The 12,051-nt window shown below is 33.7% G+C and overlaps 1 protein-coding gene and 1 long non-coding RNA gene across 4 annotated transcripts; both read right to left on the reverse strand.

Annotated features, from left to right (window-relative positions):
- Nucleotides 1-1,884: 1,884 nt before the first annotated feature.
- LOC112004141 (FRIGIDA-like protein 4b) lies at nucleotides 1,885-5,083 on the reverse strand. The gene is made up of 3 exons (XM_065780773.1): nucleotides 3,803-5,083; nucleotides 2,825-3,000; nucleotides 1,885-2,716 (listed from the first exon to the last, which is right to left on the reverse strand). Exons 1-3 carry the CDS (start codon nucleotides 3,897-3,899, stop codon nucleotides 1,964-1,966), a joined length of 1,026 nt encoding a protein of 341 aa, XP_065636845.1. The 5' UTR covers nucleotides 3,900-5,083; the 3' UTR covers nucleotides 1,885-1,963.
- A 2,742-nt stretch (nucleotides 5,084-7,825) lies between these two features.
- LOC112033286 (uncharacterized) lies at nucleotides 7,826-9,251 on the reverse strand. 3 transcript variants are annotated; one of them, XR_010631850.1, is made up of 4 exons: nucleotides 9,130-9,251; nucleotides 8,906-9,031; nucleotides 8,599-8,804; nucleotides 7,826-8,476 (listed from the first exon to the last, which is right to left on the reverse strand). It is a non-coding gene; the product is annotated as an uncharacterized LOC112033286 (long non-coding RNA). The 3 variants fall into 3 exon arrangements; XR_010631849.1 differs by having other exon boundaries at nucleotides 7,826-8,514; XR_010631848.1 differs by lacking the exon at nucleotides 7,826-8,476 and having other exon boundaries at nucleotides 8,643-8,787.
- Between the last annotated feature and the right edge of the window lie 2,800 nt (nucleotides 9,252-12,051).

Below are 12,051 nucleotides of genomic sequence, written 5' to 3' on the forward strand. Positions count from 1 at the left end.
AAATGACCCACTTAACACACCCGTTTAACTCGTATAACAAATAAATTTTTATTTTATTTTAGATTTGTCAAATAACTTTTATATCCAACCTATATTTTAAATTTAAAAAAAAAATAAGTAATTACAAAAATTTATAAGGGATATAATTGAAAATTGAAACTTTACAGATCCTAGAACTACTAATACCCTTTTTTTTTTTTGGCATAGAACTTGTACAAATGAAATTGGATGAGCTTGTGAAAGATGTTATGAAGTTGGACACTAACAAAGAATCTATGGATGATAATCGTGATCATAGTTATGATTAGTTTACTGTTTGCTCAAATTCTTTCAATATTGATATTTAGCATTTGGCGAGTTCCAATGATATTATATTTTTATTGAACTATGTTATTTTATTTTTGTTAAACTTTGTTATTTTGAATTTGAGTTGAAGTGTATGCACTTCTTTTGGAGTGTAAAAAACTTATTTCTAGACGAATGTTATATTTTTGTTAAACTATATTATTTTGAATATGAGTTGAAAATTTGAAATGTATGCACTGCTTTTTGGGATGTAAAAAAAATTACGTCTAGATGAATGTTATATTTATATTATGCAGATTAAAATAGGTTGTGTTACATTCGTGTCAACCCAACACGACTCGTTTATTAAGCGTGTTAAATGGGTTGGGTCAAGTCAACTCGCCTTATTAACAGGTCGGGTTAAGGTTGAAGGATCATGACACGATTATTAAATGGGTCAGGTTAAGGTTGAGCCATTTAGTCGAATACCCCTACCTCGACACGACACGAACTCGACACGCTAACTCGAATTGACACCCCTAGTTCTAAACATGTTTAGATGAACGACATTTTCCTATTTGTGAATGCCCCATTCAATATACCCTTGAGTTAAACAAGTAACCCACATGTTACCTTGTAGGTATTGAAAGCCAGCCAAAGAAGGAAACTTCATCAGCACTTCAGCAAGTAGAAGAGCCACCATTGTCCACCTCTCATGTATAAGTGCGTGGCATGTGTTAGTCCATGCATGAAATTTTACAAGCAAAGGGTATTTGCATGTAATCATTTCATAAGCCACGTAGTCTTCTTGGACCATGGACTTCTTATAAGTTATATGCAAGCATTTCGCAAGTCTTGTCTAATAATCACTTAAATTAAAAGGTATAGTCGAGAGAGAAGGAGAGAAACAGAGGTAGGGCAAGGAAACAATTAGTTAAGATAAAATATAGACATTCTTAAAGGAAAAATATAATTGAAAAAAAAAAAAAAAAACAACAACAGATTTGACTGCTAAAAAGAACTGAAATTTTCAGCACTCTGTTGACATAATTTTGTACTACAGTACAATTGAGTTAAGTTGTTCTAGGTTATCAAAGCAGTACAATTGAAGCAACTAACACATTTTAAATTTGCTGTTTTACCAAACCTTCAGTAACTAGAGCCAAAAAGGTGATTCAAGATTTCTTTTTCTTTTCTTTTTTTTGGGTATAAATATGATTCAGGCAAATGTATATATTTCTTTTTTACTTCCCTTCTTAGGGAACCATTGTATGATCATTCCCTCCATGCATTTCATATAGCAAAACAAAAGGAATAGAACAGCTGTCAACGAGTGAACTTTATCCTCTACTTTGTAAGTGAAGGACAGGGTTTCACAACTATGTGAGGAAACCATTGTATAATCATTTCTTCTATGCATTTCATAGAGCAAAATTGAAGGAAATGAATAGCAATTAACAAGTGAACTTTAGCCTATACTCTGTAAGAATAATGGACAAGCTTGTGAGTGCATTTGGATGCGTTTAACTAATCATTTATTTGCTGAAAGTGCCGCAGAAAATAAAGGGAAAAGTTTTTTTGAGTGGGGGTCAGCTAAAATAAGCTCAAAAATCCTAAGAAGTTGGCATTTTTTGCACTTTCCAAACGCAAATGTTTTTAAGTCCAAAAGAAGAAGGTACTACGGCAGTAAATTATTGCCACCATAAGGCAATGGATAATTGTACAAACCTGGTCCCCAGATTGTATCTGCAGGACCACCAAAGGATAGTGGCCTATCATAATAATCAGGCATCCTAAGTGCCTCCCTAGGGTAATCAGGAATAATGTATGGGTTCATATGTACATTAGGCAGAGGATAGCCTGACAAACTATAATGTCTAGCTGATGTGTTGAAGTATGGTGCATCTTGGTCCATAAACAAACCTGGTGGCTGCCAATTAGGGGGTTGCATAGAGTGAAAACCAGAAGTGGCACCAACAGCAGAGATTGGTGGAGCCTCTCTTGGAACTTCTGTCCTATGACACTTACTTCCACTGTGTTCTTGAGGTTCAGACTTTGGAGTATTGCCAGAAGTAAGGGTGGATGGTGCAGAGGTGGCAGTTATCATGGTTGTAGGAGCAATACCTGTCTGCTTAGTGTGCTGTGGTCGAACTTGATTAGTTTGTTGAGGATCCATCTCCGACCCCAAAGTTTTGGGACTACAGCTTGTTTGTTGTTGATGTTGCTGCAGTAATGTAGCTTTAGATCTAGTACAAGGTCCATTTTTGACATTGGAGGAGTCATACTCATGCTTTTTCTCTGCCTGCTGCTTTTCCTGTTCCGCAATGTGCTTTTCAAGGATTTCAGGAAAGTTTTCATCTTCAAGCTTGTAAATTTCAATCCAGCTGCGTACGGCTCTTAACGCAGTTAACTCTTTGCTTATCCCCATAAGCTGTAAGCAAGTTTTACTCAATCATGAGCAAATATGTACAAGAGGAAGGTGGTTGAATGTTTGACCAAGCAGAACATACAAACATAAACAAAAGGGTGGAGAAAATACCTCAACTGGAAGTGACTTATCTCCTTTCTTGCATAAGTCCTCTGCTTTTCTTTTGGAATTCATCAAATGATCATTTAAAAGAGGTGCTAGTGGGAAACTGTCCACCAGCTCCAGTGCACAGATATATTTAATAGCTTCCAACTGCTGCTCTTCTTTGATAAGATTTTGAATGAAATCTATTACATGCAATAAAGGAACTATTAGTATTAAAATCCCACAGAAGTGGGAGCATTGTATATTGGGTATGACCTTTTTTTTAATCAGTGTAACAATGATGACAATAATTGCACCAAAGGAAAATGAAAGACGTAAAAATAAAATAAAAAAGAAAGGAAAACCCAAATATCACATGACAGATAGAGGAAAGAATTTAACAACTGGAAACCCTCTTTTCATGAGGAGAAGATATCTTCACTGAAACTAAATTAAAACCAAAGGAAAGGAAACCCATATAGGTTCTCTATAAGATTTCTTGCATCGCTTGGTAACATTTGATGAAATGAAATATCATCACAGGGAAAACAAGTGGTGTTTATATAAAAATTTACATTACATTTAAGCATCACTTCAAGGGATCTAATAACAGTTCAGATAAAACCTTTCACCCTTTCAGGTTCTTATTACATATCCTAAAAACTTTCCTTTCTAAATTTCTCAATCATATAATTCCCTTCTTACATCTTTGATTCGAACACATTACAAATTCTGCAAAAGCAAATGATACACAAGAAATAGGAACCAGGAAACTTTAAAGACCATTATAAAAATTTTCACAAAACAAAAGCTTGCAGAAGATGTAAATCAGTGATGTACAAGTCCCATTGAAAGTTCCTTCTGTGAAGGCAGTGATGCTAAGGCATTACTGTACTGCATGAAGGAGGAATGACACCCATTCAAATGAAAAAGTTTTCAAAATATATGAACAGAATTTAACACAAATGATTTATGGGTACACAGAGAGAGAGAGAGGGAACTTACTAGGCATGATATCTGTCAGGCCAAGGACCCGACATAAATCAGGTACCTTTTTTACGCCAAACATCAGTATCCAAAAGACCAAGAATCTCATTTGCATAAAAAGAAGAGGTCAACCCATAGGCTACTAGAAATTGCAGAAAGGCCAGGACCTCCAAAGGATCATCTCTCTTATTTTTCAATCTTGAGTTCCAATCATTTGCAAACTTCGTGGCCTCTTCTTTCACCAGAGGCTTCATCTGGGGTGAAAATATTAATTGTTTCAACAATAAAATGAAGTTTCTAGAAACACCCAACTTAAAGCCTTCATCTCCCTTTAAGTTTGAAGGATAAGTTCCCTTTATTGTATCCAAAACAAGCTTATCTGGATCTGGTACAGATTGAAGAGCATCAGAAACTTTACTTCGCATTGAATCATACTCCACTTGGTTGTTAAGTAATGATCTCAATATCTCTCCATCCTCATTGACAGATGAACATTTAGGATCCTGCTGAGGATTCACAGCCAAAGAAGCCTCTCTGCTGTCCAATGGCGAACTTTCCTTTGACAATTGCCCACTCTTTACATGGGAGTGAACAGTGCAGCTCACTAAACAAGTAAGATAAACAATTTGATATTCAACAGAAAATGTTAGTGATTGGATTAAGGGTATAAAATTTTTGCAAACCACATATTAAACAACAGTTCATGACCATGAATGTGCCTGGGTTTTATTCTTGATATCACTCAAATCATGCAAAAAAAGCTGAAGAACGAACAGGCAATATTCCAAAGCTACTTTATCAAAATATTAGTTAGTTTTCCTTGTTGACTTTCTGCATTAAAATGAATCATATGATAAAATTCACCTTCATAAAAGATAATATTTTTCATTCCATTAAGCCCAAAGAATAGAAAAAGAGGTGTAAATGGTCTTGTTAGTCATTCTCGCAACCATGCAAGGCATACACAAGTATTCTTGTGATGACCAAAGTATCATTGGAAGGATGAAAATCTATGCCAAGAAAAAGGACAGGATCAGATAAGTAGGATATTTAACATGATGTCAATAGAATAAGCACACTGAAACAAACTTCTTAAACTAATAATCACCCTTAACACTGAAACCAGGACCTAGAAGCTTAATGCAGGGAGAGAGGAAGGGATGGGGCCTGTCAACACCAAACAACATCTTAAGCCATTTAAACAGAAGCCTGTGAACTTCGAAAATTCTTGCATGCATTTCTATTACTGAAAGAAGAAAGAAAAGAGAAGATAACAGCAACAAAAGTTCTTGTCTTCTTCACTTATCCCCAAAAAAAAAAAAAAAAATCAAGAAGAAGAGATTAAGAGGCTGTTTGGTTCACTAGTTTTCATAACTCAATTCTTAAAAATGGTGGGACCCATAACAAAATACTCGTTTGCCTGCACAATTTTTTTGTTTTCATAACTCTGTTTTCAATACTCAACTCTCTACTTTTTGAGTTATGAGTTGTGAAAACTGAAAACAACTTTAGGCTGTTTTCAGTTTTCAATTTTCGATTTTCTGTTTTTCAATGGCAAAGTTGTAATTCACATTACATATCCGATCCCACCATCTGAGGCATTCACGTGGGGCGTGCCTTTTGATACTGTCCTCAACGGCTCTCTCTTCAGCCCTTTCACCTCACACTTCTCTCTTCACTCTTCAGAAAACAACTTTGGTCTCTCATCTAAAATTTCTCTCCTCTCCATTCCAGTACCACCATTGAGAAGCTCTCATTGCCCTCACCTCCTCACACACCATTTCACGGATCCGAGCTCAGCCAACCCGCGCCGCCGTGTCACGGTAACGCAGTGCTTGACGCGCCAACCACCGAGCTCTTTCTCAGCTTTTTCCAGTGAAATCTGAAGGTATTCTTTACAGTTGAGCTGTTTATACATCTGATTTGTTGGTAATAGCAAGGGATTTCGCATCTCTTACATCGATTTAAGGAGTTTGCTTCTCTATTGATTTTTTTCCTTTTTTTTCTTTGTTTGACGTTTTGGGTTTTTGCATCTGATTTAACTTGTATCAACCTGTGGAATCCTGGGTTTTCAACCCGTGGTGATGTTTGGTTCTCTGATTTTTGTTCTTTGTTTGATGTTTGGGCATCTGATGTGATCTATTGAAACCTGTGGGTATGGGTTTTCAACCCGTGGTGAACCTGTCTTGTGCTTGTCTGTTTTTGTTTTTTCTTTTTTTTCTTTGTTTGATGTTTAGGTAAGCATCTGATTTGGGAAAATTGAAACCCGTGGTTATGGGGTGTTTTTTTTGTTTTGAATAATTTATGGAACTAAGAAATGTGTGATAAATGGTGCGATTTTTCTGGAATTTGTTATCAAAGTTCCCTCCATTTAAGTTTCTGGTAGTAGAGAGTAGAGATACAGAACTTGAGGCCTGGACCAGTTTATTTGTGTTTAGAAATATTGTAGATTGAGGCCTGGACCAGTTTATAAGTCGCATTTCTGTTGCTTCGTGTCTTCACTTTCTTTTAGTCTTTATATGATAAGAAGAGAAATAGGACTCCGACTTAGAGTCTGTCCTATAAGAGAAATTATTGCCACACATGATAGGTTCTATTGTGAATGAATGTGTATCATAGGTGTGGCAAGTTAGTATTATTGAAGAAATTTGATACTTAACCCCACCTTCCCCTCCTTCACTATATATTTAAAAAAAAAAAAAAGTAATTAACTACTCAAGTTAACACATGCGAAATTTATTGTAAGGACAAGGTTTTTTTTTAAATAATACAATTGTAATAATAATGAAGAGTGAATTTGAAAAATAATTCTCTTAATAAAAGAGAACAGATTGTGCTACTAAGTTAATTACACATCACTTAGCTATGAGTCTCTCTTTGTTTACAGTAGTTAACGCATTTGTTTATGGGGTTTGTTAAAATTAATAGTCCTTGGTAAAAGTTAGAACCTAGGAAAACAGGATGAGAAAAATTATAAAACAAGTATGATAACTTATAGAAGTCATAAATGGATAATTTAGTCAAAGACATAAGGTGGTCTTNGTCTTGTGCTTGTCTGTTTTTGTTTTTTTCTTTTTTTCTTTGTTTGATGTTTAGGTAAGCATCTGATTTGGGAAAATTGAAACCCGTGGTTATGGGGTGTTTTTTTTGTTTTGAATAATTTATGGAACTAAGAAATGTGTGATAAATGGTGCGATTTTTCTGGAATTTGTTATCAAAGTTCCCTCCATTTAAGTTTCTGGTAGTAGAGAGTAGAGATACAGAACTTGAGGCCTGGACCAGTTTATTTGTGTTTAGAAATATTGTAGATTGAGGCCTGGACCAATTTATAAGTCGCATTTCTGTTGCTTCGTGTCTTCACTTTCTTTTAGTCTTTATATGATAAGAAGAGAAATAGGACTTCGACTTAGAGTCTGTCCTATAAGAGAAATTATTGCCACACATGATAGGTTCTATTGTGAATGAATGTGTATCATAGGTGTGGCAAGTTAGTATTATTGAAGAAATTAGATACTTAACCCCACCTTCCCCTCCTTCACTATATATTTTTAAAAAAAAAAAAAGAAGTAATTAACTACTCAAGTTAACACATGCGAAATTTATTGTAAGGACAAGGTTTTTTTTTAAATAATACAATTGTAATAATAATGAAGAGTGAATTGAAAAATAATTCTCTTAATAAAAGAGAACAGATTGTGCTACTAAGTTAATTACACATCACTTAGCTATGAGTCTCTCTTTGTTTACAATAGTTAACGCATTTGTTTATGGGTTTGTTAAAATTAATAGTCCTTGGTAAAAGTTAGAACCTAGGAAAACAGGATGAGAAAAATTATAAAACAAGTATGATAACTTATAGAAGTCATAAATGGATAATTTAGTCAAAGACATAAGGTGGTCTTTTTTTTGTCGGCGATAATATTATTTTTTTAGGTAATTACCTTTTTTTTTTTTTTTTTTTTTTTTTTTTGAGGTAATAGATAGAACTTTATTGATGTAAGAAACTATAATTAGGTACATGTATGACCGTGTGTCACAGCAGTACAATTCGTACACCCCCAAATACGAGCCCAAAGAAACAAAGTACGAAAAAGTAAACATTTTATGTGCTCCAAAGTTCTCGCCTTGTCTTCAAAAATGCGAGCATTACGTTCTTGCCAGACTAACCACATTAAACATGCCGGGACCATGTTCCAAATGATTGAAACTTGGTGAAAGTTTAAACAGATGCTCTAACAATAGAACACAACTCCCTCGAATAACGCTCTCATCAAACTCCACATCTCCCTTCTTCAAATGCGGAGGGTAATACCTTTCCATTGCATCCAAAACAAGCTTTGAAGGGTCTGATGACAATCTAAGAGTGTTAGCCACCTCATGTCTCATCGAATTGTGCTCTTTCCATCGCTCATTTTGGAATATTTGCAAGCTCTTTCCATCCATAGTAATCAAATTTTCGGAAGGTTTACTTGGGATCTTATCATCAAGACCAAGGACTCCACACAATTTACGCATCTATTCATGCTCAGCAACCTTCTCCAAATACTTTACAAGCTCATCGGCATCAAAAGCAGAGGCCAATCTGTAAGAGGCTAAGAGTTGCAAAAACCCCAAAACCTCCAAAGAATTCTCAGCGTCCACCCTCATATTCATCCTCCATTCCATGGCCAAACTCATTGCTTCTTGTTTCACCTGGGGTTTAATTTCCGGTGAGAGTTCCAACAATTGCTCTAACAACAGAACACAACTCCCTTCAACAATCCTCTCATCAAACTCCAAGTCTAACAATCTAAAAAATGAGGACAAAATTGTACCGGTTCCGATTCCGACGATCTAGGTGGCAGATATATGGCCTAACATTGTCGGTGGTCCATAGTTTTTCCTTCGTGTGCTTGCGGTTCCGGTGACCCAAGTCTGGCGAGGGAACGGACAATGGCCGGCCTTTGATATTTCTTCTCTCTTGGCGCCTACGAACTCTGCTTAGTTCCTCTATCTTCGTATCCCTTAATCAAAACCAAATCTAAATCATAATTAACACCCAATTGATTCCCAAATAAAAACCAAAAACCCTAAATTTTTATATTTAAAACAGAACTTTACCAGTAGTGAGTGGAGACTTACAGTGATGGCAGAAGATCTGGGTGGATCTTTGTGTGCATGTGGTTACGATGGTCTGATTGTATAGACGGAGGGTGGTTGGTCTCTGTTTCTATCCTTTTCTCTTCATCCTTGATCGGACTCTCTATCCTTTGATAGAAAACCCAAAAACCCAAAACAAAAAAGGAATCAAAACTAAACCCATTCAACCAAAAAAAAAAAAACTCAATTAAAGTAACATTTCATACCCAAATCTAAAAAATGGAAAGAAAAAAGGTTTCTTTCTGTGTGCTTGCAGTTCTGGCGGTCTAAGTCTGGAGAGCGACCCAAATTGCAGTAAACATAAATCATAGTTATCGCTAGATTTAGGTTTNTAAAAAAGAAAATAAATTTATAAATTTACGTGAAGTAGAGTGAAGTAGTTTTTTTTTTTTTTTTTTTTAAGAAAAACTAATAAAGATAAGAATAAATTAGAATCCTCATGAGATAAATACTTAATGATAACAATAAATTTTTAGTTCTTTAAAAATCTAAAAATTTAATAAAATTTTTGTAATTTGGTGAAGACACTTGATGTAACTACAGCGTCTAAGCTCAACTTTTATTATATATAATATGATAATATGATATGATATGAATTATATGATTTCTAGATAGGATGTCTCATTATATGAAAAATCATTTCTAACACTCCTTTCTTAATTTTGTCCGTTTCGATAGTCAAGATCATAATATATACTGTAACAATGGAATGCGAGAATCTAAGGATTTGTGTCTATGATTGGAGATTGTGAGTTAATAGGATGAGAATTAGGTACTAGAACTTTAGGGAAGGTGTTTTCCATATAAGAAACACTCATTTGTACATCATTCAGTTGAATTATTATATTTTGGACGATCAAGCTAAGGGAGACCTTCTCTCAAAAACTTCCATGTTGGATAAGCAATGCTCATCAATAATAATTATCCATCCACATTTTTTCCGTAAAAAAGGTAATCATTTAACTAGTAATTACTACAAGTCATACCAAACATGAGAGTTAGAATATATGAAGAGAAGAGTAAAGAAAAGAAAATAAATTTAATGAAAATTATTGGAATTTGTAAGGACAAAATTTGGATGAGTTTTTTTTTTTTTTTTTTTTTTTTTTTTTTTTTCACATTTGGATAAAAACTTTGTCTGATTTGTTAGAAATAAAGTTTGTCAAATATTTTCGGGAGTATTACAAATCTTATTATTACTATTAGAAATGTTTCAGATGGTATTATAATTAGTAATACATGAGATGGAATATATATGATACGAGAATATATACGCATATCATTAACTTGAAAATTTTAAGCAATTTTTTAATTTTTAAGCCAAAATTTAAAATTTCAAAAAATGTTTTAATTTTTGAAGCAAAATGTCATTTTTGAAAAGTTGCAATTATTTGTAGACAGTAGAAGGAATGGGCATTAGTTTTTAGTTTTTTTTTTTTTTAATTCAATAGTTGAGGGTGGGAAAATATGAACCCTACATGTTTATATATTTTTGTTGAAAACGCTAGGAGATAGTAGGTACCAATTGAATTAAAAAATGATGACGAACAAACATTAGTTATTCATAGAAATAACTAAGATGGAATAGTAGTATTTTGTAGAGCCTATTTGCTAAAGGGAAAACAATTTTGTGTTTTTGGTTTTTATTTTATAGATATTTTGGCAAAAATGTTCCCAAAACGTGTTTTATCACCTCAAAACACAAATTCATTCATTTGGCATTATTATCTCACCCAAGTTTTTCACCCATTTTTCTCTTCTTCCCATTCAATTCTCATTTTCTCTTCCAATAAAAATTACCACCACCCACAACAGTCCAACACTACTACCAATTATGTCGATGTTGCAACCCCCAAACCCATTCGTCAGACAAAAACCTTAAAAAAATAAAAAATCACTCAACACAAACCCAAAAAACCCATTGCTATTGAAAAACCGAACGAACCCAACAACTTATTGTTGCATGTCATTGCAAAAATAATTCACTCCCAACGTGTTGTCATTAATTAGAGAGATAGGACAAAAACAGTGGTAGCATGACTCCAAACGTGCAACAACAAACAAAGAACTTGTTTTGTGGTTGACCCTAAAAAAAAAAAAAACTTGTTTTGTGGTTTTGGATCGCACCTAGCCACCACCAGGTTCACAATCTAATGAGTAAACAACCACAGTAAAGAGGGAGAGGGCTTGATGAGAGAGTGATTAGTTAGAGAGAAAAAAAAAACATTAATGATTTAATAATAATAACAATAACATCAAAATATTACTAAAATGCTATCAACTTATTTCCAAAAATGCCACCTAAAAAAACCAAGTTATGAAAACAACTCTCAAATTGAAGCCCAGACATTTTCCACCAAGACCCACACAAAATTTGTCTCTCCCATTTGAAGAGAAAACTGGCGTGGAAACATTTGATGAGGGAGAAAGACAAAAGTAACATTCCTTTTTCGCTCTCACAGTTTCACCTACCACACCTAATAATTCCTACTTTCCCAGCTCTCATCATCAATTTTCTCAAACTCCTCTTCACAAGCCTCTTCACTACCTAGTTTATTTTTTAGGTGCACTGTCCAATTAAAATCTTTTAAGGTATGTTTGGTAGGCTGTAATAGACATTGTAATGTAATAGTTATTCCTATAGTTTAGCTATTCAATAGTTTGGTTATGTTTTTATTAGAAAGAGTAGTCATTCCTTATGAATAACTATTCTTTAAAATTAGAAAAACTATTAATCTCTAAAAGGGATGTAATAACTAGTAGGTGTATTAATTTCTACAATTAATATATTTATAAATAAACAAACTTTCCATATGCACATAACAATTATGAAAATAAAAAATCATAAAAAATAACTAATCTCTCTTTCAAATTTAAAAAATATTATTTTTTACGAAATATAATTATATGAGTAAAATATTTCCTAAAATATATCTTAAATTTGATTTAAAATGCTTTCATTCCATTGTCTTTAGGGTACTATTATTGTGTTGTCACCAAATAATGAATAATAATAAGTATTATATTACAACATTTTGTATTCCTTGTAATAGTTATTCATATTTCTATATAATTACCGTTACAATCTACCAAACGTGCTTTTACCGAGCTTATATTTATCTTGTCCA

This window comes from Quercus suber, unplaced genomic scaffold, assembly GCF_002906115.3.
Source record: "Quercus suber isolate HL8 unplaced genomic scaffold, Cork oak 2.0 scaffold_247, whole genome shotgun sequence".
Classification (NCBI taxonomy): Eukaryota; Viridiplantae; Streptophyta; class Magnoliopsida; order Fagales; family Fagaceae; genus Quercus; species Quercus suber.

Excerpts from the sequence above, each read along its gene's own strand:
- LOC112004141 (XM_065780773.1), bottom strand. The coding sequence starts at position 3,899 with ATGCAAATGAGATTCTTGGTCTTTTGGATACTGATGTTTGGCGTAAAA. Across the intron at positions 3,001-3,802 it reads CCTGACAGATATCATGCCTA|ATTTCATTCAAAATCTTATC; the intron begins GTAAGTTCCCTC and ends TGCATGTAATAG. Across the intron at positions 2,717-2,824 it reads ATAAGTCACTTCCAGTTGAG|CTTATGGGGATAAGCAAAGA; the intron begins GTATTTTCTCCA and ends ACTTGCTTACAG.